General features: G+C 46.1%; 1 protein-coding gene across 1 annotated transcript in view; it reads right to left on the bottom strand.

Moving 5' to 3' along the window:
- The window catches only part of sema4f (sema domain, immunoglobulin domain (Ig), transmembrane domain (TM) and short cytoplasmic domain, (semaphorin) 4F), a 204,916-nt gene that overhangs the window by 9,340 nt on the left and 170,282 nt on the right, over positions 1-25,294 (bottom strand). The window contains exons 9-12 of the mRNA XM_067980026.1: positions 13,169-13,313; positions 12,107-12,329; positions 4,049-4,158; positions 3,149-3,312 (exon numbers count right to left, since the gene is read on the bottom strand). Coding sequence (XP_067836127.1) covers positions 3,149-3,312; positions 4,049-4,158; positions 12,107-12,329; positions 13,169-13,313 — 642 coding nt within the window. The remainder of the gene's footprint in view (positions 1-3,148; positions 3,313-4,048; positions 4,159-12,106; positions 12,330-13,168; positions 13,314-25,294) is intronic.

Below are 25,294 nucleotides of genomic sequence, written 5' to 3'. Positions count from 1 at the left end.
CCACGGTTGATCTGTACCTCGCCTTTGCTCCATATCCCTTGATACCCTTACCTAACAAAAATCTATCGATCTCAGTCCTAAAAGTTCCAATTGTCCCCCAGCATCCACAGCCTTTTTGGGGGAGAGAGTTCCAGATTTCCACCACTCTGTGTGTGAAAAAGTGTTTCCTGACTTCACTCCACAGCTCTAATTTTAAGGGTATGCTTTGTTTGCTAGACTCCCCCACCAGAATCCCTTTATCATTTTAAACACCTCAATTAGATCACCCCTCAATCTTCAATAGGGAGTACAAGCCAAGCTTATGCAACCTGTCCTCATAATTTAACCCTTTTAGCCCTAGTATAATTCTGGTGACTCTGCGCTGCACCCCCTCCAAGGCCAATGTATCCTTCCTGAGTGAATGTTTTCACTATCCAGCAGCTGAAAGGAAACACTGCACTGGCTCTTCCAACTGGAACACTTGGCTGCAGATTACACAGCTCGAAGTACACAGCTCAGTTACTATGGACAGACTGAAATCCACTCCCTCCACCTGGCCCAAACCCAATCCACAGGGAAAAGGTCAACCGGCGACTTTTTCAACACTGCTCTTCAGGTGCCTGCTCAGCGCTTTGACTGATATAACAGCTCTAGAATGTAGGGGTGATATAGGGGATGGTGAATCGCTGCAGTCAGTTGAGGAATAAGAAGGGGACTGCTACTGTATCGGGAGTTTATCATAAATTGCGAAACACTGGAAAAGGATATATAGAGGAGGAGATATGGAGGCGAACTGGAGATTAACGGAGAAACAACAGAGTCAAATAATATCTGACTTTAATTAGCTGAAGACATACTGGTGTCAAAGTATTGTGAGTGGCAAAGGAGAAGAAGGATCTCTACACAGTGCCCAGGATCTTCAAATTCAATATGTTGTAGTTCAATAAGAAAGAGGGCAGTGTTGGATCTAGTTCTAGGAAACGGTGGGGCAATTAGTTACTGTAAGAAAGAACTTGTATTTATATAGCGCCTTTCATGACCTCATGACGCTCCAATGCGCTTTACATCTAATGAAGTACTTTTTGAAGTGTAGTCACTGTTACAATGTAGGAAACGCAGCAGCCAATTTGCGTACAGCAAGGTCCCACAAACAACAATGTGATAATGACCAGATAATTTTTTTTTAAAGTGATGTTGGTTGAGGGATAAATATTGGCCAGGACATTGAGAGGGCAGGCAGGACCTCAGTTTAACATCTCATCCGAAAGAGGGCACCTCTGATAGTGCAGCACTCCCTCACTGCTACACTGGGAGTGTCAGCCTAGATTTTGTGCTCAAGTCTTTGGAGTGGGACTTGAACCCACAAACTTCTGATTCAGAGGTGACAGTGCTACCAACTGAGCCACAGCTTGACAGTCTAGGGTAAGGGTAGAAGAATAATTGCCGGTGATGGACTGGGGTGGACAAATGTAAGGAATCTTACAACACCAGGTTATAGTCCAACAGTTTTATTTGAAAATCACAAGCTTTCGCAGCTTACCTCCTACGTCAGGTGAGTGAGGACTCACCTGACGAAGGAGATAATCTCCGAAAGCTTGTGATTTTCAAATAAAACTGTTGGACTATAACCTGGTGTTGTAAGATTCCTTACATTTATTAATCGAGGCATAGAATACAAAAGCAAGGAAGTTATGCTAATTTTTTATAAAATACTGGTTAGGCCTCAGTTGGAGTATTGTGTTCAATTCTGGGTACCACACTTTAGGAAGGATGTCAAGGCCTTAGAGAGGGTGCAAAAGAGATTTACTTGAATGGTTATGTGGAGAGACTGGAGAAGCTGGAGTTGTTCTCCTTAGAACAGAGAAGGTTAAGGGAAGATTTGACAGAAGTTCAAGGTCATGAACGATTTTGATAGAGTAAATAAGGAAAACCTGCTTCCAGTGGCAGAAGGGTCAGTAACCAGAAGACACAGATTTAAGGTGATTGGCAAAAGAGCCAGAGACGACATGAAGAAACATTTTTTTAGGCAGCAAGTTGTTATGATCTGGAATGCAATATCTGAAAGGGTGGCGGAAGCAGATTCAATAGTAACTTTCAAAAGGGAATTAGATAAATACTTGAAGGGAAACAATACTTGAAGGGAAACAATTTATAGGGTATGGGGAAAGAGCAGTGGAATGGAACCAATTGGATAGCTCTTTCAAAAGGCTGGCACAGGCACGATGGGCTGAATGGCCTCCTCCTGTGCTGTACCTACTATGATATGCTTCTGGGGAAAAAAATACACTAAACCCAATGTAATTTAATGTCTAGTCTCAGGCCCACTTGGGTGAGGTACCGGAAGCCTAATACCGCCAGTGGAACCATACACTAAGCAAAAGGTGAGGAGGGCAGAAAACTGATTTTTAAAAGCATTAAAAAAAATCCATTCACCTGCACATCCAGGCACATACACATGATCATAAGAACATAAGAAATTGGAGCAGGAGTGGGCCATCCAGCCCCTTGAGCCTGCTCTGCCATTCAACAAGATCATGGCTGATCTTCCACCTCAACACCATTTTCCTACACTATCCCCATATCCCTTGATGCCTTTAATATCTAGAAATCTATCGATCTCTGTTCTGAATGCATTCAATGACTGAGCCTCCACAACCCTCTGGGGTAGAGAATTCCAAAGATTCACCACCCTCTGAGTGAAGAAATTTCTCCTCATCTCAGTCCTAAGTGGCCTACCCTTTATTCTGAGACTGTGACCCCTGGTTCTGAATTCCCTAGCTAGGGGAAACATGCTCCTTGCATCTACCCTGCCGAGCCCTGTAAGAGGATGCAGGTCAATAACGCTCCACAATGAGATGTGTTGGGACGGGCTAGGTGGACCAGCTGGTCGTTTCCTATCTGACGTTTTCGTGTTCTCGTACGTGTTTGCACTGAACCAGCAAGAGAATTTCCAGGAACCTGAACAGCCCATTTGGCCAACAAGCCTGTCCCTTTATTCATTCAGCAATCCTACCTTCCCACCTTGCCACCATTTCCCTCAGTTGCTTCTCTCTCCAGAAGTGCAGCCCAATTCTCTCAATGCCATTTTTTAGTGTCCACTTCAAAGGCCTTCCCTGGTGCAATTCTATTACCCACTGGGAGAAGATCCGACTTCTCCACTGCTACTCACCCCAGGGCAGTTTGGTTTCCGTATTGAATACATTCCGATTTTTGCACATCCCAGCCACATGACAGATCCCGTGCCAGGAAGCAGTCATTACAGCGTGAATACCTGCTGCAGTTTACTGCAGGAAGCTGGACCACCATGCTAGATGATCCAACGTAGACGGACCCCTGAAAGAAATAATCTCCATCAGCACCAAGTTCACTCAAACTTTTTCTCACCTACCAATTTCCTTATGAAGCTCTTATATTATTAATGAAATGATGGAAGGAGTTGGAGTGCAGCAGACTACAGGACTAATCATCAAGTCCCTCAGTTCATGGCACATTATCCAGTCTCTTAGTTCATGACTCAATATAAAGTAGTATGATCCTGTAAGTTAATGATATTCAACCAAGAGCAGGAAAAGGAGCATTGTCCTTCAGGAGATTATATAGGGTAGTCCATTTATATTGTAGCCTTTGGAGCCAGTGGCCTCTAACTTATCTACAGAGGCAGGGAGCATCACCTAGAGAGTTGGATTCATGACCTGCCTCAAGGCTGAGCACTTAGCCTGATTATACAGCCGTAAAAACACAACCTGCACATTGCTGGCTTGTTGGGACCTTCCTCCAACCCCCACCCCATCACACACTCGGGAGGATCTGCTACCAGAATAGGAACACGGCGAATGTCACTCTGTCTGAACTACACATTTGCAAGATCAACGCATGTAGGGTGTGAATTCAAAAGGAATCAGGTCATAGTGGGGCAGAGTGTACAATACACGGTCTATAGGAGGGGCGGGACTGATGGGCTGAATGGCCATCTCTTGGTTCATCTGCTTTTTCAAGATTTCTGGTAATAGTGTAAGCTCCAGTTTTTGCCTCCAGGTTTGATGGCCTTGTGATTGACTGGGGTCCTTACCTGCTGTAGTGCAATGTTCAGAACTTTCTCAGCTGGTTTGAAGACTACATAGTCCTCCATCACATGGGCTTTGGAGCCATTTCTGACTGCTTTGTGCAAATGTCCAGTTTCTACATCAAAATACCAAACACAGCTATGTTATTCTCAAGTAAATTAACATTTAGGATACAGTGTATGAGTAATTTGAGATATGACCTGTGGTAAGTGTAACATGATTTGGAGGAACAGGTGACTTTTGACCTATGTTTCCCAAAGCTCTCCACCACTGGGGGTTCTCCTCGCCTTATGTCTGGGTCTGTTGTAGACTAAATGATTGTGATTGATTGCTATGATTAGTCAACAACTCCATTATCATTGTATCATGCGACTACCAGGATGGTAGAAGGCAAATTAGATGGACCGTAGTCACTTTTCATCTTGCAATTCTTATGTTCCTAACTATGCCGCTCTCTCACAAAAACAATCACAAAATAGTGGCCAGACAGATAGAATGTTGGCTTTAAGAGTCGAATGTGGAATGAGTTTTGACAATCTCAGTTTATGGGTGAGTTTGTTTCAGTAGTAACACTCTTGCCTTTGAATTGGAAAGTTATGTGTTAAGCCCCACACTAGGATTTGAGTTCATAATCTTAGCCAACACTCCAATGCAGTGATAAGGGGGTGCTGAAGCCCTTTGGATGAAATGTTAAACTGAGGTCCGGTCTGGTTCAGGTAAAGTTAAAGATCCCATGGCACTACTTGAAGAAAAGCTGGGAGTTCATCCAGTGTCCTGGCCAATAATCTTCCCACGAGTACCGCTAAAAGCAATTTTACTGGTCAGCCCATTGGTGTTTGTAGAATCTTGCAGCATGCAAAATAGCTGCCTCATTTGCCTGAAAAACAATAGTCACTGCACTTTAAAGTACTTAATGTGTGAAGTGCTTTCAGACATTTGACAAACGTGATAAAGTGCTATATAAATGCAGGCGTCTTTCTTCAATAAATCTTTCATTTAGAAAGGTAGTGCAGAAATAACTTGCACTTATATAGCGCCTCTCAACCTCAGGATGCCCCAAAGCGCTTTACAGCCAATGAAGTACTTTTGAAGTGTACTCTCTGTTGTAATGTCGGAAACGCAGCAGCCAATTTGCGCACTGCAAGGTCCCACAAACAGCAATGAGATAATGACCAGATAATCTGTTTTAGTGATGCTGGTTGAGGGATAAATATTGACCTGGTCACCGGCGAGAATTCCCCTGCTCTTTTTCGAATTAGTGCCTTGGGATCTTTTACATCCTCCTGAGAGGGCAAACAGGGCGTTGGTTTAACATCCAATCCGATGATGACACCTTCGACAGTGCAGCACTCCTTCAGCACTGCACTGGGAGTGTCAGCCAAGATTTTGTGCTCAAGTCTCTGGAGATGGACTTGAACCCACAATTTTCTAGTTCAGAAGTGAGAATGCTGCCAAATGAGCCACAGCTGGCACCTATTTACAGTATTTCCATTTTAATTGAAAATTCTCCCCAAGGACCACCCTACACAACTACCTTAAAACCGCTTTGTGCACTTACACTGGCAAAGGACAACGCGAACAATGATACTTAGAATTAAAAAAATTGGAGTTTGAACAGACACTGCGTCGCCCAGTGAGCCACAGTTACATGTTGACTCAAAGCTGTTCGTATTGCAACACAAGCACGCAGGCATGTTGAATTGGCTCATTGTTTTAGCAGCAAAACCGTAGGGTTGTCTGACCTGGTGGTAGGATGTAAGTAGTTCTATGCCACCACCAGATCTTGGGCATCGCCGCCGTTACTCGTTGGCTGCCATCAACTGCAGGAGGTCCGTGCGCACAGTCAACGGTGCTCACGCATCGAGAACCTCTGGACACCACTGTCTGAAAGTATTTTTTTGTGAATGGATATTCCAGACTCTCTTCTCCCCCTTATATTATTTTAAAAAACAACATTTTCTGTCGCCCGCTGCCCCCTCTCCTCGATCACAACATTCATATACAAATCCCAGCCAACAAAGTAGATTACTTCCGCCACAGCCTTCACTGCCATTCTGCAGCAAACAGCGAAGGAGATGAAATAACAGCAAAAAGAGAAATAGACAGGCTGGTGTTTCAGGTTGAAACTCATTGTCAGAACTGTACTTCATGCTTCCTCTTTCAGATCCACTAAGGATCACCAATGGAGAATCAGTGACTTATGAAGAAGAGCATCAACCTGAAACATTAACCATATTTGGAGAGGCCTCCAGATAGTGTATTTCCAGCACTTTTAAGACACAGTGGAGGTCAAACTCAATAACCCGCGTCTGGTTGCACTGATGCAGGCAGCAAGTGAGAGTCGTGCTGAATCCTCATTTCCACGATTTGTGCGTGCAGCCACTCAACAGCGTGGGTAGCGTGGCTGCACGTACAAATCACGGAAATGAGGATGCAGCTCGAATCATGATAGCAGTCCCGATATGGGGAGTGGCCAGCACTAGTCAAAGGCAGCCTGCACCTCTTAAAGGGGAGGTGCACCGTCAATGGAAGCAGTGCAGGATGACAGGTAGAATGGCTAGAGCGGCAAGAGCGCACGCCCAGAGGTTCTGCAACAACGCACTGGAGGCCTTAGTTTTTTTTATTCGTTCATGGGATGTGGGCGTCGCTGGCAAGGCCAGCATTTATTGCCATCCCTAATTGCCATTGAGAAGGCAGTGGTGAGCCGCCTTCTTGAACCGTTGCAGTCCGTGTGGTGAAGGTTCTCCCACAGTGCTGTTAGGTAGGGTGTTCCAGGATTTTGACCTAGCGACGATGAAGGAACACCGATGTATTTCCAAGTCGAGATGGTGTGTGACTTGGAGGGGAACATGCAGGTGGTGTTGTTCCCGTGTGCCTGCTGTCCTTGTCTTTCTAGGTGGTAGAGGTTGTGGGTTTGGGAGGTGCTGTCGAAGAAGCCTTGGCGAATTGCTGCAATGCATCCTGTAGATGGTACACATTGCAGCCACGGTGCGCCGGAGGTGAAGGGAGTGAATGTTTAGGGTGGTGGATGGGGTGCCAATCAAGTGGGCTGCTTTGTCCTGGATGGTGTCGAGCTTCTGGAGTGTTGTTGGAGCTGCACTCATCCAAGCAAGTGGAGAGTATTCCATCACACTCCTGACTTGTGCCTTGTAGATGGCGGAAAGGCTTTAGGGAGTCAGGAGGTGAGTCACTCGCTGCAGAATACCCAGCCTCTGACCTGCTCTTGTAGCCACATTATTTACGTAGCTAATCCAGTTAAGTTTCTGGTCAATGGTGACCCCAGATGGTGGGGGATTCAGCGATGGTAATGCCATTGAATGTCAAGAGGAGGTGGTTAGACTCTCTCTTGTTGGAGATGGTCATTGCCTGGCACTTGTATGGCACGAATGTTACTTGCCAATTATAAGCCCAAGCCTGGATGTTGTCCAGGTCTTGCTGCATGCGGGCACAGACTGCTTCACCATCTGAGCGGTTACGAATGGAACTGAACACTGTGCAATCATCAGCGAACATCCCCATTTCTGACCTTATGATGGAGGGAAGGTCATTGATGAAGCAGCTGAAGATGGTTGGGCCTAGGACATTGCCCTGAGGAACTCCTGCAGCAATGTCCTGGGGCTGAGATGATTGGCCTCCAACAACCACTACCATCTTCCTTTGTGCTAGGTATGACTCCAGCCACTGGAGAGATTTCCCCCCGATTCCCATTGACTTCAATTTTACTAGGGCTCCACGGTGCCACACTCGGTCAAATGCTGCCTTGGTGTCCAGGGCAGTTACTCTCACCTCACCTCTGGAATTCAGCTCTTTTGTCCATGTTTGGACCAAGGCTGTAATGAGGTCTGGAGCCGAGTGGTCCTGGCGGAACCCAAACTGAACATCAGTGAGCAGGTTATTGGTAAGTGCCGCTTGATAGCACTGTCGATGGCACCTCCATCACTTTGCTGATGATTGAGAGTAGACTGATGGGGCGGTAAATGACCGGACTGGATTTGCATAAGAACATAAGAAATTGGAGCAGGAGTAGGCCAATTGGCCCCTCGAGCCTGCTCCGCCATTCAATAAGATCATGGCTGATCTGATCCCAACCACAAATCTAAAGAACACAAGAAGTAGGAGCAGGACCCGGCCACACAGCCCCTGGGCCCTCTCCGCCACCCACAGGGCATTGACCGATCCAAACTCAGCTTCATGTCCAATTTCCTGCCCAATTGTCCTGCTTCTTTTGGACAGGATGCACCTGGGCATTTTTCCACATTGTCGGATGGATGCCAGTGTTGTAGCTGTACTGGAACAGTTTGGCTAGAGGCACGGATAGTTCTGGAACACATGTCTTCAGCACTAAAGCCGGGATGTTGTCGGGGCCCATAGCCTTTGCTGTATCCAGTGCACTCAGCCGTTTCTTGATATCACGTGGAGTGAATCGAATTGGCTGAAGATTGGCTTCTGTGATGGTGGGGATATCGGGAGGAGGCCGAGATGGACCATCCACTCGGCACTTCTGGCTGAAGATGGTTGCAAACGCTTCAGCCTCGTCTTTTGCACTCACATGCTGGACTCTGCCATCATTGAGGATGAGGATGTTCATGGAGCCTCCTCCCCCCGTTGGTTGTTTAAATGTCCACCACCATTCACGACTGGATGTGGCAGGACTGCAGAGCTTTGATCAGGTCCTTTGGTTGTAGAATCACCTAGCTCCGAATATTGCATGCATGTAGTTCTGTGTTGTACCTTCACCAGGTTGGCATCTCATTTTTAGGTACGCCTGGTGCTGCTCTTGGCATGCTCTTCTACAATCCTCATTGTACCAGGGTTGATTCCCTGGCTTGTTGGTAGAGTGAGGAATATGCCGGGCCATGAGGTTACAGATTGTGCTGGAATAAGTGGAGGGAGTGGACGAACAGAGAGCCATCCTGTACCCGCAGGGTGGCAGGAGACCCTCCAAACACCAGTTGCGGAGGCAGTGGGAGGAAGTGGCCATGGAGGTGAATGCCAGGGGCATAGCACTACGCATGTGGATGCAGTGTAGGAAAAAGCGCAATGATTTGACATGAGTGGTCAAGGTGAGTGAATGCAAGTGTCAAGTGGCACATTTTGGGTTATAGTACTTCAAGTGCATATCCAAGTACTTTTTAAATGAGTTCAAGGTTTCTGCCTCTACCACCTTTTCAGGTACAGAGTTCCTGAAAAAATTTCTCCTCAGCTCCCCTCTATTCCTTCTACCAATTACTTTAAATCTATACTCCCTGGCTATCGACCTTTCTGCTAAGGGAAATAGGTCCATCCTATCCACTCTATCTTGGCCCCTCATAATTTTATACACCTCAATTAAATCACCCCTCAGCCTCCTCTGTTCCAAAGAGAACAACCCCAGTCTATCCAATCTTTCCTCATAGCTAAAATTCTCCAGTCCTGGCAACATCCTTGTAAATCTTCTCTGTACCCTCTCTAGTGCAATTATGTCCTTCCTGTAATGTGGTGACCAGAACTGTACACAGTACTCAAGTTGTGGCCTAACTAGTGTTTTATACAGTTCTAGCATAATCTCCCTGCTTTTATATTCTATGCCCGGCTCATAAAGGAAAGTATCTCATATGCCTTCTTAACCACTTTATCTACCTGTCCTGCTACCTTCAGGGATCTGTAGACATGCACTCCAAGGTGCCTCTCTTCCACTGCACCTCTCAGTATCCTCCCATTTATTGTGTGTTCTCTTGCCTTGTTTGACCTCCCCAAATGCATTACCTCACACTTCTCTGGATTGAATTCCATTTGCCACTTTTCTGCCCACCTGACCAGTCCATTGATATCTTCCTGCAGTCTACAGCTTTCCTCCTCACTATCTACCACACGGCCAATTTTTGTATCATCTGCAAACTTAATCATGCCCCCTACATTTAAGTCCAAATCATTAATATATACCACAAAAAGCAAGGGACCTAGTACTGAGCCCTGTGGAACCCCAGTCACAAAAACATCCGTTGACCATTACCCTTTGCTTCCTGCCACTGAGCCAATTTTAGATCCAATTTGCCACTTTCCCTTGGATCCCTTGGGCTTTTATTTTTTTGACCAGCCTGCCATGTAGTTTTACTTTTTTTTAAACCAGCCTGTCATGTCCAATTGTACCAACAGCCAGAAGCAATAATCCAGCCACTAACCTGCAACACCTGCATGATCCCTTTAAATAGCACTGGTGGGGGGTCCTCCAGGCCACCTAAGGCATGTTCAGCTGTTCGTGACTGGTGCGTTGAGTACCAAAATGGTGTCTATCACTTTAAATCAGCGTAGGACATTGATCTAACACATATTCTCCTTTCTTTACATGATGCCAGTGTTCGCAAACACCTTTACCAAGATGACGTCTGGCACACGTGCATTCCGGGCACCATTTTTGGACCTTAGGCAGCCGCACAGCGCCTGAAAAACAGGCGCTACACAGTCCGATTTCTAGCCCTATATAAATGCGAGCTCTTTTTCTTTTTTTTTTAAACATTACTTGCAATCTTTTTGTATCTCTAACTGAGGAGATGTGTTAAAGAATGAGCCTCCAGTGTTGTTCCTGCCAATTTTCCCCTCCTTTTTATGGAATTGCTTGGTTGGCTGCCTTTCTATACCAGACAGAGGCTGTAATACACTACACCACACTACACACTATACTACTATTCCTATGCACCTATACCTACCTCCCAAGGAACACCGACTCCATTGCTGGAGTACGGTTGCATAGGCATCGTTTTATTTTCTGGGATTTTGCTCTGTTCATGTGTGAATCTTGACAGTAAATGCCAGAATGTTACAAGACAGTGCAGGACATTCTAGCCGGTCCTGATCCTGATCTGAAATCCACTCACCTACTTTCCAGCAAAGGGTGGGGGGAGGTCACTGATTGTGATCAAGATCTGGAACCCTGTGCAATTTTCCCTTCCATTCCCAGGGGTACTGTCGCCAATTGTAGCGTCTGAACTCTTTACCAACTGAGATCAGCTGACTCAATATCAGCTGGGGATTGAAATTGGGACTTACCTAGTCGACATAGCTCAGAGGTACAGAGTTTCCTTCTGAATTTATAGTTCTAAAAATATAATCACCTTGACTGGTACTGCACTGTTAGCATGTTTAAACTCAAAGAATTATAGAACGTTATGGTACGGAAAGAGACCATTCGACCCATTGTGCCTGTGCCGGCTCTTTGAAAGGGCTATCCAATTAGTCTCACTCTCCCGCTCTTTGCCCATAACCCTGCAAATTTTTCCTTTTCCTGTATTTATCCAATTCCCTTTTGAAAGTTACTATTGAATCTGCTTCCACCACCCCTTCAGGCAGTGCATTCCAGATCATAACAACTCATTGCGTAAAAAAAATTCTCCTCATCTCCCCTCTGGTTCTTTTGCCAAATATTTTAAATCTGTGGCCTCTGGTTACTGACCCTCTGAGGTACTGTGTCAATGGAGCAGTAAGACATGGGTTTGCTGGTGCAACTCCAATTTTCCCTGTGTCGTCAGGGAGCCATTGAGTTTGGGGAAGATGGAGAATTGATAAAATAAAGAACTCCGAGTCAGAGTTAGGGAGATGCTCTTACCAGAGGCTGAGGAATGAGTGCTTCTCACCCAGGGAGTAAAGCACTGGGTGATCTTTTAAAAGAGACAATGGAGACAAAGTAACACTTTAAAGATGGCTATTCAACTGTAGGATAGTGTCACAGCTGAGTCTAACCAGACGTCCAACACACGAACAGGAAGAGTCACGGGATAGCGATCAGCATCAGGAATCCCGGTAAATTCTTCCCTCTCTTGCCCAGTTGGGGCAGCAGTAGGGGTGTTACTATTGATTGAGGCCAACCATGATACCCCTATCGCCACCCCCAGCTAAGAGCAACTAATCCACACAGACCAGGGGCTAAACTGAAGACCTTTCTGGTCTGTATGGCTTGGTACCATAGCAGGCACAGCCCTTCCAAGTCCTCAGTCAGGGAGGTGGATCGCTCTGTTTAGTTAAGATTCCAAGTACCAGTTGAGAAAGCAAGCCGTTTATGTACATGAAGACAGATTACGCTTCCTCACCTGTACCCAAGTAGAAAACTTCATGCCCCTTCCCATTGCCGGCACTCACTCTCTGGACAGTGATCTTGGAATACAGGGTGTCCCTCATAACGAGGAGTGGCTGCCCACCAACGGGGCTGATAGAGTCAGCCATCAAAAGGTGGTCCCGAATAAACATCAGCACGTTATCCGGCAGATCCAAGGAAGTGTTATACCCCCTCTCCTTTAACTGGTTAGTGATGCACTAAACAAAACATAAACAGGGAAAAAGATTAATTATTTTTAGCATCACCTGGGTTTCTGATCTTCAATGATGTCTGCATCTTTACTGACATTAGTTACTGTCAGGCTGTACCTCTACTGAGGTTAATCCAGCTCCCTCACACTGTCACTCAGTACCCCCTCCCCCCCAGTGCCCTGTGTTACTGACTGTATCTCTACTGATGTTAATCCAGCTCCCTCACACTGTCACTCGGTAACCCCTCTCCCAGCCTGTGTTCTCAGCTCCCTTACTGAAACCAATGGAAACAGATAGGGAAAACTGATGTTAATGTTGACCACAAATCTTTATAACAGTTTGATTTTTGTACACTCTGGTCTTTAATGGTTTGTGACTCTGCTGCTAACTTCCAGTTATGTTGTTAATAATGTTAATTTGGTGCTTTTGAGAGTTGATGGGGAGGATTACCCTGCCCACTTCTCCTGAAGGTGCTGATGGTTGCTGGGATACAGTTCCATGTGTGCTTTTTGTAGTTCATCCAAGTGAGCACCTTTCATGAGCCTAGACAGCAAGTGTCAGCTGATCATTTGACCTTGAGGGGCATCCACTCAGGTGCACTTCCAGCAGCATTCACCAACATCATTCAGGAGTGGAAACTATGCCTGATTTTTCACTTCTCTAATAACGAGACCAGCACAAACCAAGAATCGAACCTTGGACCCTCTGGCCTGAAAGTATTAGCCAGCTTTACCACCTAAGCCACCAACATCTGGGTTTCCCTTTAGTTATTTCCTTTATTACAAAACGCGCTCTTTCACTTCTAATGACCGCCAATCCCGCACTGTGACTAGCCTCCCACTTACTGTGCCAGGTCGGGGATCCGGGATATCGCCTCGAAACACGTCCCATTTGTCGGTCTCCCTTTTATACTCCATGAATTGCCCGTCGAAAGCTTTTTGCACATCGGCGATTTTGTAAGCACACACTGCGGAAACATCTTGGTTGTCCCTAGAGGACGGGGTGGGGGGGGGTGGGGGAAGAAACATTAATGGGTTTTAATTTTTTTCCAGAGTTTTTACTCAGTAAATATCAAGCTTTAATATGTAAAAAAAACTCTCCCTTTGCCAGGTCCACCACTCATACCTTTGCCCCATACCACACACCATTCCTGATCGTGGAGGTTAACAGATAATCCATTCAGAGGCTCTTCCTAGGTTGCTTTGAGGTCCACAAGAGCAGTCAGGGATGACTCACCTGCCAATTAAACCCCATTTCCCACCCCCCCACCTCATGTCTCCAGACAAGCATTAAGAAACTGCTCTATCACTCCCCACCATAGAAACTGACTGCACCAGCCTCAACCCTGTATGGAAATCATAAGAACACAAGAGAGGATATAACGAGAAAAGACCATTCAGACCATCAAGCCAACTCTGTGTATCGTTTATATTTAGCAGAAAAAATGGTCTTGAATTTATTCACAAAATTTCAGGTCCTCTCACCTACAATGAAACCAGCCAGCCATGTGTTGACTGATCTAGTGCACTAATTATTAAACTGGTCAGCTGGACAATCTGTTGCTACACAATGGCAACATATCAGTGGAGGACTGACAGACCACCACATTTACACGTGGGTGAAATGGAACCCGAGAAGCATGTAATTGTTCACCAAAATTTGACCCAATGAGTACAGCACATGGCTCCCCCATTGCTCAGCAGTAAACTGTAAAAAAAAGAACTCACATTTATACAGCGCCTTTCATGACCTCAAGATGCTCCAAAGCACTTTACAGCCAATGAAGATAGTCGCTGTTGTAATGTAGGGAAACGCGGCAGCCAATTTGCGCACAAATCGCAATGAGATAAATGACCAGATAAGCTGTTTTAGCGATGTTAGTTGAGGGATAAATATTGGCCAATAAACCAGGGAGAAATGCCCTTCTCTTCTTCGAAATAGTACCATGGGATCTTTTACGGGACCTCGGTTTAACATCTCATGCAAAAGACAACATCACCGATTGTACAGCACTCCCTCAATACTGCACAGAAGTAATATAAATGGGGCGATGCTGCTGGAACCTGAGGACCCAGGAATCATCATCTTGAGGTGAGTTTCCAGGAGACCCTCTGGTCTGGCAGTGGTGCCAAGGGCATATGTGAACAGGTAGTGATGCCAGCTGCCATTCTTGTTCTCAGGGAAGGTTATGGTCCAGGAAGTGTAAGTTGTGACCACAAATCAAGCCTAGTTATTGCTTCCTTGCCATCACAAGCATGAAATCTGCCATGCAATGTAAACTGAGACAGCTTCCATAGCACTGAGAGCTCCGAGCATACTACAAAGTCACTGTAGATAATAGCGGCACCACAACATGAAAGGGGCATGAAAGGATAAAATTAGGTTTCAGCAGCAAGTAATGACGATTTCTTTTTTACAAAGCAATTGCCTCATTTTCAGATTCTAGTTCAGAATAGGTTTAAGACTGTCTTCACCTTCATGGTAATTGGGCACTAAACCAACACTGCTCTACTTATAGAATCATAGAAAGTTATGGCACAGAAGGAGACATTCGGCCGATCATGTCTGTGCCGGCCAAAAAAAAGAGCTATCCAGTTTAATCCCACTTTCCAGCACTTGGTTCGTAGCCCTGTAGGTTGCGGCACATCAAGTGCTCATCCAAGAACTTTTTAAATGAGTGAGGGTTTCTGCCTCTACCACCCTTTCAGGCAGTGAGTTCCAGACCCCCACCACCCTCTGGGTGAAAAAAATTCTCCTCAGCTCCCTTCTAATCCTTCTACCAATTATTTTAAATCTATGCCTCCTGGTCACTGACCCATCTGCTAAGGGAAATAGATCCTCCCTATCGACTCTAGCTAGTCCCATCATAATTTTATATACCTCAATTAAATCTCCCCTCAGCTTCCTTTGTTCCAAAGAGAACAACCCCAGCCTATCCAATCTTTTCTCATAGCTAAAATTCTCCAGCCCTCATAAATCTCTCTGTACCCTCTCTAGTGCAATCACGTTTCCTGTAATGTGGTGACCAGACGCAGTACTTAAGCTGTGGCCTAACCATACACAGCACTCAAGCTGTGGCCTTACCAATGTTTTATACAGTTCTAGCATAACCTTCTGCTCTTTATTATCTGAGGCATAGAATAAGGAAAGTATCCCAAATGCCTTTTTAACCACCTTATCTACCTGTCCTGCTACCTTCAGGAATCTATGCACATGCACTCCAAGTTCCCTTTGTTCCTCTACACCTCCCTTGCCTTGTTTGCACTCCCCAAATGCGTTACCTCACACTTTTCTGGAATGAATTCCATTTGCCACTTTTCTGCCCACCTGACCAGTCTATTTACATCTTCCTGCTGTCTACAGCTTTCCTCCTCACTTTCAACCACATGGCCAATTTTTGTATCATCTGCAAACTTCTTGATCAAGCCCCCCATATTCAAGTCCACATCATTAATATATACCACAAAATGCAAGGGACCCAGCACTGAGCCTTGCAGAACCCCACTGGAAACACCCTTCCAGTCGCAAAACACCCGTCAACTTCCTGCCACTGAGCCAATTTTGGATCCATCTAGCCACTTTCCCTTGGATCTGATGGGCTTTTACTTTTTTGACCAGTCTGCCATATGGGACCTTGTCAAAAGACTTGTTAAAATCCACGTACACTACATCATACTGGGTATGGTCGTGTAGTGGTTACTTTACTGGGCTAGTAATCCAGAGGCGTGCAACAAAAATACAGAGAATGTGAGTTCAAATTCCACTGTGGCAGTTTGGGAATTTGAATTCAGTTACAAAAAAATCTGAAAATAAAAAGCTGGTATCAGTAAAAGTGACTATGAGGCTATTAGATTGTCATAAATTACATAGAATTACATAGAGTATATAGCACAGAAACAGTCCATCCAGCCCAACAGATCCATGCCAGTGTTTATGCTCCACACGAGCAATAAAAATCCAACTGGTTCACTAATGCCCTTTAGGGAAGGAAACCTGCTGTCCTTACCTGGTTTGGTATAAATGTGACTCCAGTCCCACACCAACGTGGTTGATTCTTAGCTGCCCTCTAAATTGGCCTAGCAAGCCACTCAGTTGTAGCTTGACGACTACATCACAAGAATAAATAAAGATGGTACTTAATTTCTCCCACACCAGAACTACACAGTTGATTCCTCTCCTTTGTAGAATAATGGATGATATCTTTACACGAGAAAATAATAATTGTCCATGCCCTTTGCTGGAATATAGTTCCACAGATGACCATCACCCTTGGTTACTTCACTCAAGTACCCATTCATGCTTGAGCCCAAATGGTGAATGTTGTCCAGTTACTCCACTATAGAATCATACAGCACAGAAGGAGGCCATTTGGCCCATCTTGCTTGTGCCGGCTCTTCGAAAGAGCTATCCAATTAGTCCCACTCCCCTGCTCTTCTCTCATAGCCCTTCAAATTTTTCCTTTTCAAATATTTATCCAATTCCCTTTTGAAAGTTACTATTGAATCTGCCTCAGGCAGTGCATTCCACCAACAGGGGCATTATGGCTGAGCCTGATTCTGTACTCACCAGACATTCAATATTTACAGGGGTCAACGAATTGTTTACAAGACCAAGAACTTTGACATATTATTCCTCTTCCTGGCCTAGAGATACTGAAGTCAATTGTATTACTCATTACAGCTGTTGTGACTCAGATCAGCTAACCGAGCACAGGTCATGGATAGAACCTGCAGCCTGCCTGGTTTATGTGACTCAGTTCCACACCAGGCATTGAATATAGTTATGTTGGACTGACTGTGTGCCATCTACACTGCCTGCCTGAGTTGTAGTTTCAAAAAGGGTGCTTTCCGTGATTAATTTATTTTACACACTGCTGGGCATGCACCTCAAATATAACTGATTATGGACGTCAGCCTTTACTTACATAGGAACATTAGGAACAGGAGTAGGCCATTCAGCCCCTCGAGCCCGCTCCGCCATTTGATAAGATCATGGCTGATCTGTGATCTAACTCCATATACCTGCCTTTGGCCCATATCCCTTAATACCTTTGATTGCCAAAAAGCTATCTATCTCAGATTTAAATTTAGCAATTGAGCTAGTATCAATTGCCGTTACAACGATCAATAAAACAAAACAAGGGCCGCAGAAGCTAGACAAACAAAAGAACTTTCATTTGTATAGTCCCTTTCACGACCTCAGGATGTCCCAAGCGATTTGCAGCCAATTAAGTACTTTTGAATCATAGAATCATTGCAAATTTACAGCACAGAAGGAGGCCATTAGGTGCATCGTGTCCGCGCCGGCCAAAAATGAGCCACCCAGCCTAATCCCACTTTCCAGCACTTGGTCCGTAGCCTTGTAGGTCACGGCACTTCAGGTGCACATCCAGGTACTTTTTAAATAAGTTGAGGGTTTCTGCCTCTACCACCCTTTCAGGCAGTGAGTTCCAGACCCCTACCACCCTCTGGGTGAAAATGTTTTTCCTCAACTCCCCTCTAATCCTTCTACCAATCACTTTAATTCTATGCCCCCTGGTTATTGACCGCTCTGCTAAGGGAAATAGGTCCTTCCTATCCACTCTATCTAGGCCCCTCACAATTTTGTATACCTCAATTAAATCTCCCCTCAGCCTCCTCTGTTCCAAAAAGAACAATCCCAGACTATCCAATCTTTCCTCATAGCTAAAATTCTCCAGTCCTGGCAAAATCCTCATAAATCTCCTCTGTACCTCTCTAGTGCAACCATGTCCTTCCTGTAATGTGGTAACCAGCACTGTATGCAGTATTCAAGCTGTGGCCCAACCAGTGTTTTATATAGTTCCAGCATAACCTCCCTGCTCTTATATTCTATGCCTCGGCTAATAAAGGAAAGTATTCCACATGCCTTCTTAACCAACTTATCTACCTGTCCTACTACCTTCAGGGATCTGTGGACATGCACTCCAAGGTCCCTTTGTTCCTCTACATCTCTCAGTATTCTTCCATTTATAAGAACATAAGAAATAGGAGCAGGAGTAGGCCAATCGGCCCCTCGAGCCTACTCCGCCATTCAATAAGATCATGGCTGATCTGATCCTAACCTCAAATCTAAATTCATGTCCAATTTCCTGCCCGCTCCCCGTAACCCCTAATTCCCTTTACTTCGAGGAAACTGTCTATTTCTGTTTTAAATTTATTTAATGATGTAGCTTCCACAGCTTCCTGGGGCAGCAAATTCCATAGACCTACCACCCTCTGAGTGAAGAAGTTTCTCCTCATCTCAGTTTTGAAAGAGCAGCCCCTTATTCTAAGATTATGCCCCCTAGTTCTAGTTTCACCCATCCTTGGGAACATCCTTACCGCATCCACCCGATCAAGCCCCTTCACAATCTTATATGTTTCAATAAGATCGCCTCTCATTCTTCTGAACTCCAATGAGTAGAGTCCCAATCTACTCAACCTCTCCTCATATGTCCGCCCCCTCATCCCCGGGATTAACCGAGTGAACCTTCTTTGTACTGCCTCGAGAGCAAGTATGTCTTTTCTTAAGTATGGACACCAAAACTGTATGCAGTATTCCAGGTGCGGTCTCACTAATACCTTATATAACTGCAGCAATACCTCCCTGTTTTTATATTCTATCCCCCGAGCAATAAAAGCCAACATTCCGTTGGCCTTCTTGATCACCTGCTGCACCTGCATACTAACTTTTGATTTTCTTGCACTAGGACCCCCAGATCCCTTTGTACTGCAGTACTTTCCAGTTTCTCGCCATTGAGATAATAACTTGCTCTCCGATTTTTCCTGCCAAAGTGCATAACCTCACATTTTCCAACATTGTATTGCATCTGCCAAATCTCCGTCCACTCAGCCAGCCTGTCTATATCCCCTTGTAGGTTTTTTATGTCCTCCTCACTCTCCACTTTCCCTCCCATCTTTGTATCATCTGCAAACTTTGATATATTACACTTGGTCCCCTCCTCCAAATCCTTAATATAGATTGTAAAGAGTTGGGGACCCAGCACCGACCCCTGCGGAACACCACTGGCTACTGGTTGCCAGTCCGAGAATGTACCATTTATCCCAACTCTCTGCTTCCTGTTAGATAACCAATCCTCCACCCAATCCAGTGATTCTTTATCTTGAGCAATAATCTTTTATGTGGCACCTTGTCGAATGCCTTCTGGAAGTCTAAATACACTACATCCACTGGTTCCCCTTTAGCCACTCTGTACGTTATATCCTCAAAGAACTCAAGCAAATTTGTCAGACATGACTTCCCCTTCGTAAAGCCATGCTGACTTTGTCCTATTAAATTATGTTTATCCAAATGTTCCGCTACTGTCTCCTTAATAATAGACTCCAAAATTTTACCCACCACAGATGTTAGGCTAACTGGTCTATAATTTCCAGCCTTCTGCCGACTACCCTTTTTAAATAACGGTGTTACATTAGCAGTTTTCCAATCTGCCGGGATTGTGTGTACTCCCTTGCCTTGTTTGCCCTCCCCAAATGCATTATCCCATACTTCTCCGGACTGAATTCCATTTGCCACTTTTCTTCCCACCTGACCAGTCCATTGATATTTTCCTTCAGTCTACAGCTTTCCTCCTCACTATCAACCACACGGCCAATTTGTGTATCATCTGCAAACTCCTTAATCATGCCCCCTACATTTAAGTCCAAATCATTAATATATATCACAAAAAGCAAGGGACCTTGCACTGAGCCCTGCGGAACCCCACCGGAAACAGTCTTCCAGTCTCAAAAACACCCGTTGATATTACCCTTTGCTTCCTGCCACTAAGCCAACTCTGGATCCAACTTGCCACTCTCCGTTGGATTCCATGGGCTTGTACTTTTTTGACCAGTCTGCCATGTGAAGTGTAGTCACTGTTGTAATGTTGGAAACACGGCAGCCAATTTGCGAACAAGGTCTCCCAAACAACAATGTGATAACGACCAGATAATCTGTTTTAGTGATGTTGGTTGAGGGGTAAATATTAGCCAGGACACCAGGGAGAGCTCCCCTGCTCTTCAAATAGTGACATGGGATCTTTTACGAGGCCTCGGTTTAAGGTTTCAATGGAGAGAGGCCCCCTCTGACAGTGTAGCACTCCCAGTACTGCAATGGAGCGTCAGCACAGATTTTGTGCTCAAGTCTCTGGAGTGGAACTTGATCCCGCAACCTTCTGACTCAGGTGAGTGTGCTATCACTGAGCCATTGCAAGCAGTGGGAAAATAGCATCATCTAGGAAGTGGATAATTTCTGTCAGTTCTGCTACTGCTTTGAGTATCACTTCTTCCCTCAGAGACAGTTTCCCCATTATAGTCACACAGAGACGGGTTTAACACAAACAAGCTCCAACACGCAGGGAGTGAGGAGGGTTTCTCATTTCAGAAAGCCACACCGCTGTAACAGACAAATTTGACACAAAAAAAAGAAAAAAACTGCAAATGTTGGAAATCTGAAACAAAAATGCTAGAATAGTGTTTTGAATGCAGTGTCGAGGTAAACAGCATCAAACCTACAAACTGGAAAGCTCCTTTCTAAGCACTTTCAGCTGAAGAATCCCACCTTTCTCAAGTCATGCCACAAATGTCAGTTATTAACTAAATGGCATTACAAAGGATTAACATCTCTCATGTTCTTAGTTTCATTCTTCACAAGAGCTTCACTGTAAACCGAGTGAACCCCATGCTAGAAAAGGCACGTGTGGACACTGAGTGAGGACAGGATTGGCCTTGGCTGTGATGCCACTCCCTGCTTCCCAATCACAGTCTTACACAGAAAACAAATCTACATTCGGACAAGGTGCTAGAGGGCAGCTAGAACCTGGGGAACTGTATCTCACCTTCAGCAGATGAGGAGGAGCAGGACAGGCAAATAGGATGATACAAGGACAGAATGATACCGAACTGAGAGGTTATAACCATCAGGAAAGGCTGAACAGGCTGGGGCTCTTTTCTCTAGAAAGGAGAAGGCGGAGGGGTGACATCATAGATTATGAAGGAGTTTGATAGGATAGATGCAGAGAAAATGTTTCCACTTATGGGGGAGACCATAAAATTAGATATAGTCACTCATAAATCCAATAAGGAATTCAGGAGAAACTTCCTTACCCAGAGAGTGGTTAGAATGTGGAACTCGCTACCACAAGAAGTAGTTGAGACAAATAGCATAGATGCATTTAAGGGGAAGCTAGATTAACACATGAGGGAGAAAGAAATAGAAGGATATGCTGAAAGGGTTAGATGAAGTAGGGTGGGAGGCAGCTCGTGTGGAGCATAAACACCGGCATGGACCAATTGTGCTGAGTGGCCTGTTTCTGTGCTATAAATTCTATGTAATGTAAAAGTAAGTAGTGAAAAAGTTTTAAAAAAAATACAAAGCCATTTTTATGCCTCAACCCAATGCCAGCAATGGATTACACTACAGTTCAGCATTCCAACCACCTACAGGAAAATGCTACTACGCTATCTGGGTGCCAAACACGGCAGTCAAAACAGAGGCGATATGAAGAAAGTATTTAATTTACATACAAGCCACAGACAAAATAACGCAGCACAACTTGTCCAAATGGAAATGTTTTGTTGGAAGTCACGAACAGAACAAGGGCAACGCTCAAAGTATATCACATTTTAGGGCAGAGGTTGCAAAGAACAACAGAAGATGGGGGAGGGGGATAGATTCAGAGTACTCATAAAAAGCAACAGAGAGAGACTCTAAGAATTGGTGATATTAGCCCAGAAATTGCACAATGTCCTAGGTGCAATTCCAGGGTAATTCCTAAGGCCGTTTGGGGGAGGTGAGGTAAGCAGAAGAGAACAGAGCTAAAACCCAGATCCCCCAGATTTCTACCCCTTATTAATAGGAAATGAAATCTGGATTCTGGGGAAGTGGATTCTCCTTCGGTCCACTCCAGTTACATTGTGGCAGCGGTATTTGGGCGTGCCCAGGACTATTGCTGGGCTACCCCAGGAATCCTACCAGCTGCGCCCTTTGATAGGCCCAGTAGGGTCTTCACCTGTTGAGGTAGGCTTAGGTTCCATTCTGGGCCTAATGTGGGCCACACCACCGAAGAAACAAATGATTATCATTCCGAACTGGACCGTCCATACTTTGAGACAAAGTAATCTTCAACCTAATCCAAAGACACTGGGCCCGATTTTAGCAGGGGTGCGGGTTCTCGGCGGGTGGGCAAGCGGGCACGTGGGTAACGCGCCCGGTGAAATTAGTGGGTTTCCCGCGCGATCGTAGCAGGCAACGCACTAATTGGAGCCACTTACCTGCTCCTCCGGGTTCCCCGCTGCTGGTCTGCGCGTCGGGCGGGCTGCGCATGCGCAGTAAGATCTGTCAGCTGGAGGCGCTCTATTTAAAGGGGCAGTCCTCCACTGACAGATGCTGCAACAAATAGCAAAGATGACTGCATGGAGCAGCCCAGGGGGAAGGCTGCTCCCAGTTTAATGATGCCTCACCCCAGGTATCAATACATGGGGTGAGGAGGAGGGGGAGGACAGAGATCTTCCACCCGGCGGGCGGGAGGAAGCGGCCTGCCTCTGCCACCAGGAAGGCCTGGCTCGAGGTGGCAGAGGAGGTCACCAGCGCCACCAACATATCGCCCACCTGCACACAGTGCAGGAGACAGTCCAATGACCTCAGTAGGTCAGCCACAGTGAGTACATGTAGTCTTTCCCCTACGCTCCGTCTGCCACATCACTGCCCCCACCCCACATCTCTTTCTGCACTGCCAACACTACTCTGTCACATGACCCCTCATACCCACTCAAACCCCATCCTCATCTTACCTGCACCTACTCACCTCGCGAGTACTCACCCCGCCACTACCACGCAACCCAATCCTCATACAATCTCATGGCTCTATCTCATACTCACCCTCTCGTGCATCTCTCTCATGGCCAGCCTCACTCAACCTGCCACCACCTGTGCTGCAGCCACAGGGCATGCATCACATATGTGCAGTAGGCAGCGCAAGGCAAACGTGTCGTGAGCATGAAGGGGATGCACAAGGGTGTATGAGGGTTTGTCATGGTTGTTACTTCTATTGAATTTCAGAACAACTCATATCACACATTATATTGGCATCACTACTGCCATGTCTTCGCGAATCCTGTCCGGTTTGTGCAATAATGCCCGCTCCTGGGTATCACTATGAGGACCCACCACTGATGCCACACATTGTGTCACTGCAGAGTGGGTGTAGGTGTATTTGCAGGGCTCTTCTGCGCAGACGACTGAGAGACATCGGCGATGTCCCCGGTTGCACCCTGGAAGGCTGTGGAGGAGAAGTTCGGGAGGGCAGTGGTGACTTTGACAGCGACAGGTAGGAAGATGGTGCACGGGCCAGCCAGGAGCAGCTCGGCATGAAAGAGGCTGCAGATGTCCACGGCTACATGTCGATTGACTCTGAGCCTCCGTGTGTACTGCTGCTTAGAGAGGTCCAGGAGGCTGAGCCTCGGTCTGTGGAACCTGTGGCGAGGGTAGTGCCCTCTGCGACGCATCTCTCTCTGCGGTAGACCTCCCTCCTGCTGTACAGGTGGATGTGTCACAGCACTCTGTTGTGGAGCTCCACGTGTCAGAGGTGGACGGCGTGGATGGTGAGGCTGGTGATGCTGTTCGCCCTCCGAGGAGGTCATGACTGCAGCTACGGCGGCCCCCATCCGCAAGATGTACATCTGAGGGGGTCCGCAAGGTAGGTACATGTCTCCGGACACCGGGGTAAGTGTGCAGGTTGGTGACTTTGACCATCAGGAGGAGGGTGGTGGAGGCCAAACTTTGTCCCAAGTGACAGAGTGGCCTCCTGCAATGGGTGAGGGTCTCCCCCCCCACCCTCCCTGTCAAATGGACCTTTGCAGCTGCCACAGGCTGACAGCTGCAACACGTCCATTCGATCTGGGAGTGTTTCCCCCAGTGTGTGAAACAGTCCCATGTTTATCCAAAATCACACACAGTCCCTTAATCAGGTCAGTTAATGACCTGAACTACCAAAGTAAATACACTCAAGTGGCATCCCGTTGGCTTTAATTGCCTGCGGGATTCCCACCAGCGGGGGCTGCGCACGCACCCCCGCACGTCAGCGCGGAACCCGGGCGTGGGCGGGATCGAGGCGCGATCCGGTCCCGCTCCGGGATTTCGGGATTTTCGGGGCCCCCCCGCCGAGAACGCACCCGGTAGCGGGTGCTAACATCGGGCCCATTGTTTCAGTGTGGGGGCCATTTTGTTAGCCCCCTCCATATCCCTTCAACATCCACCCTTGCACAGTACTTTCCAAAAGTAAGCAGGCCTCTTGTTTCTTTACCTAGATCTCAGCACTTTGCAAAGCAACTGTGGGAGCTCAATTTTCTTTTGCTGGGAAATATATACAGCAAAAATACAAACACGATACAAGCTTTTAATTTCAGGGAAGGGACTCCAACACGCTGGACATGGATTTAATATAAAGAAAGAGAAAGAACTTGGATTTATGTAGCACCTTTCACGACCTCAAGAAGTCCCAAAGTGCTTTTTAGCCAATGGAGTACTTTTGAAGTGTAGTCGCTGTTGTAATTTAGGAAACACGGCAGCCAACTTGCGCACAGCAAGCTCCCACAACGTATAACGAGCAGATAGTTTGTTTGCGGGATACTGATTGAAGGATAAGCTCCCTAGCTCTTCTTCAAAATAGCGCCATGGGATGTTTTACGTCCAACCTGAGAGGGCAGACGGGGCCTCGGTTTAACGTTGCAGCCAAAAGATGGCACCTCCAAAAGTGCAGCAGTCCCTCAGTAGTGCAATGGAATGTCAGCCTAGATTTTGTGCTCAAGTCTCTGGAGTAGGACTTGAACCCACAACCCTCTGACTCAGAGGCAAGAGGGCTACCCACTGAGCCACAGCTGACATAAAACATTGATAAAGGAATCTGACAGTTCGATTCAACGACGTCTGAAGGTGCCACAGCAATTTAACTCAGAGGTGTTAAAACGGCACTT

The sequence above is a fragment of the Heptranchias perlo genome, chromosome 1, assembly GCF_035084215.1.
Source record: "Heptranchias perlo isolate sHepPer1 chromosome 1, sHepPer1.hap1, whole genome shotgun sequence".
Lineage (NCBI taxonomy): Eukaryota > Metazoa > Chordata > Chondrichthyes > Hexanchiformes > Hexanchidae > Heptranchias > Heptranchias perlo.
This window is presented reverse-complemented; position numbering and strand designations above follow the sequence as displayed.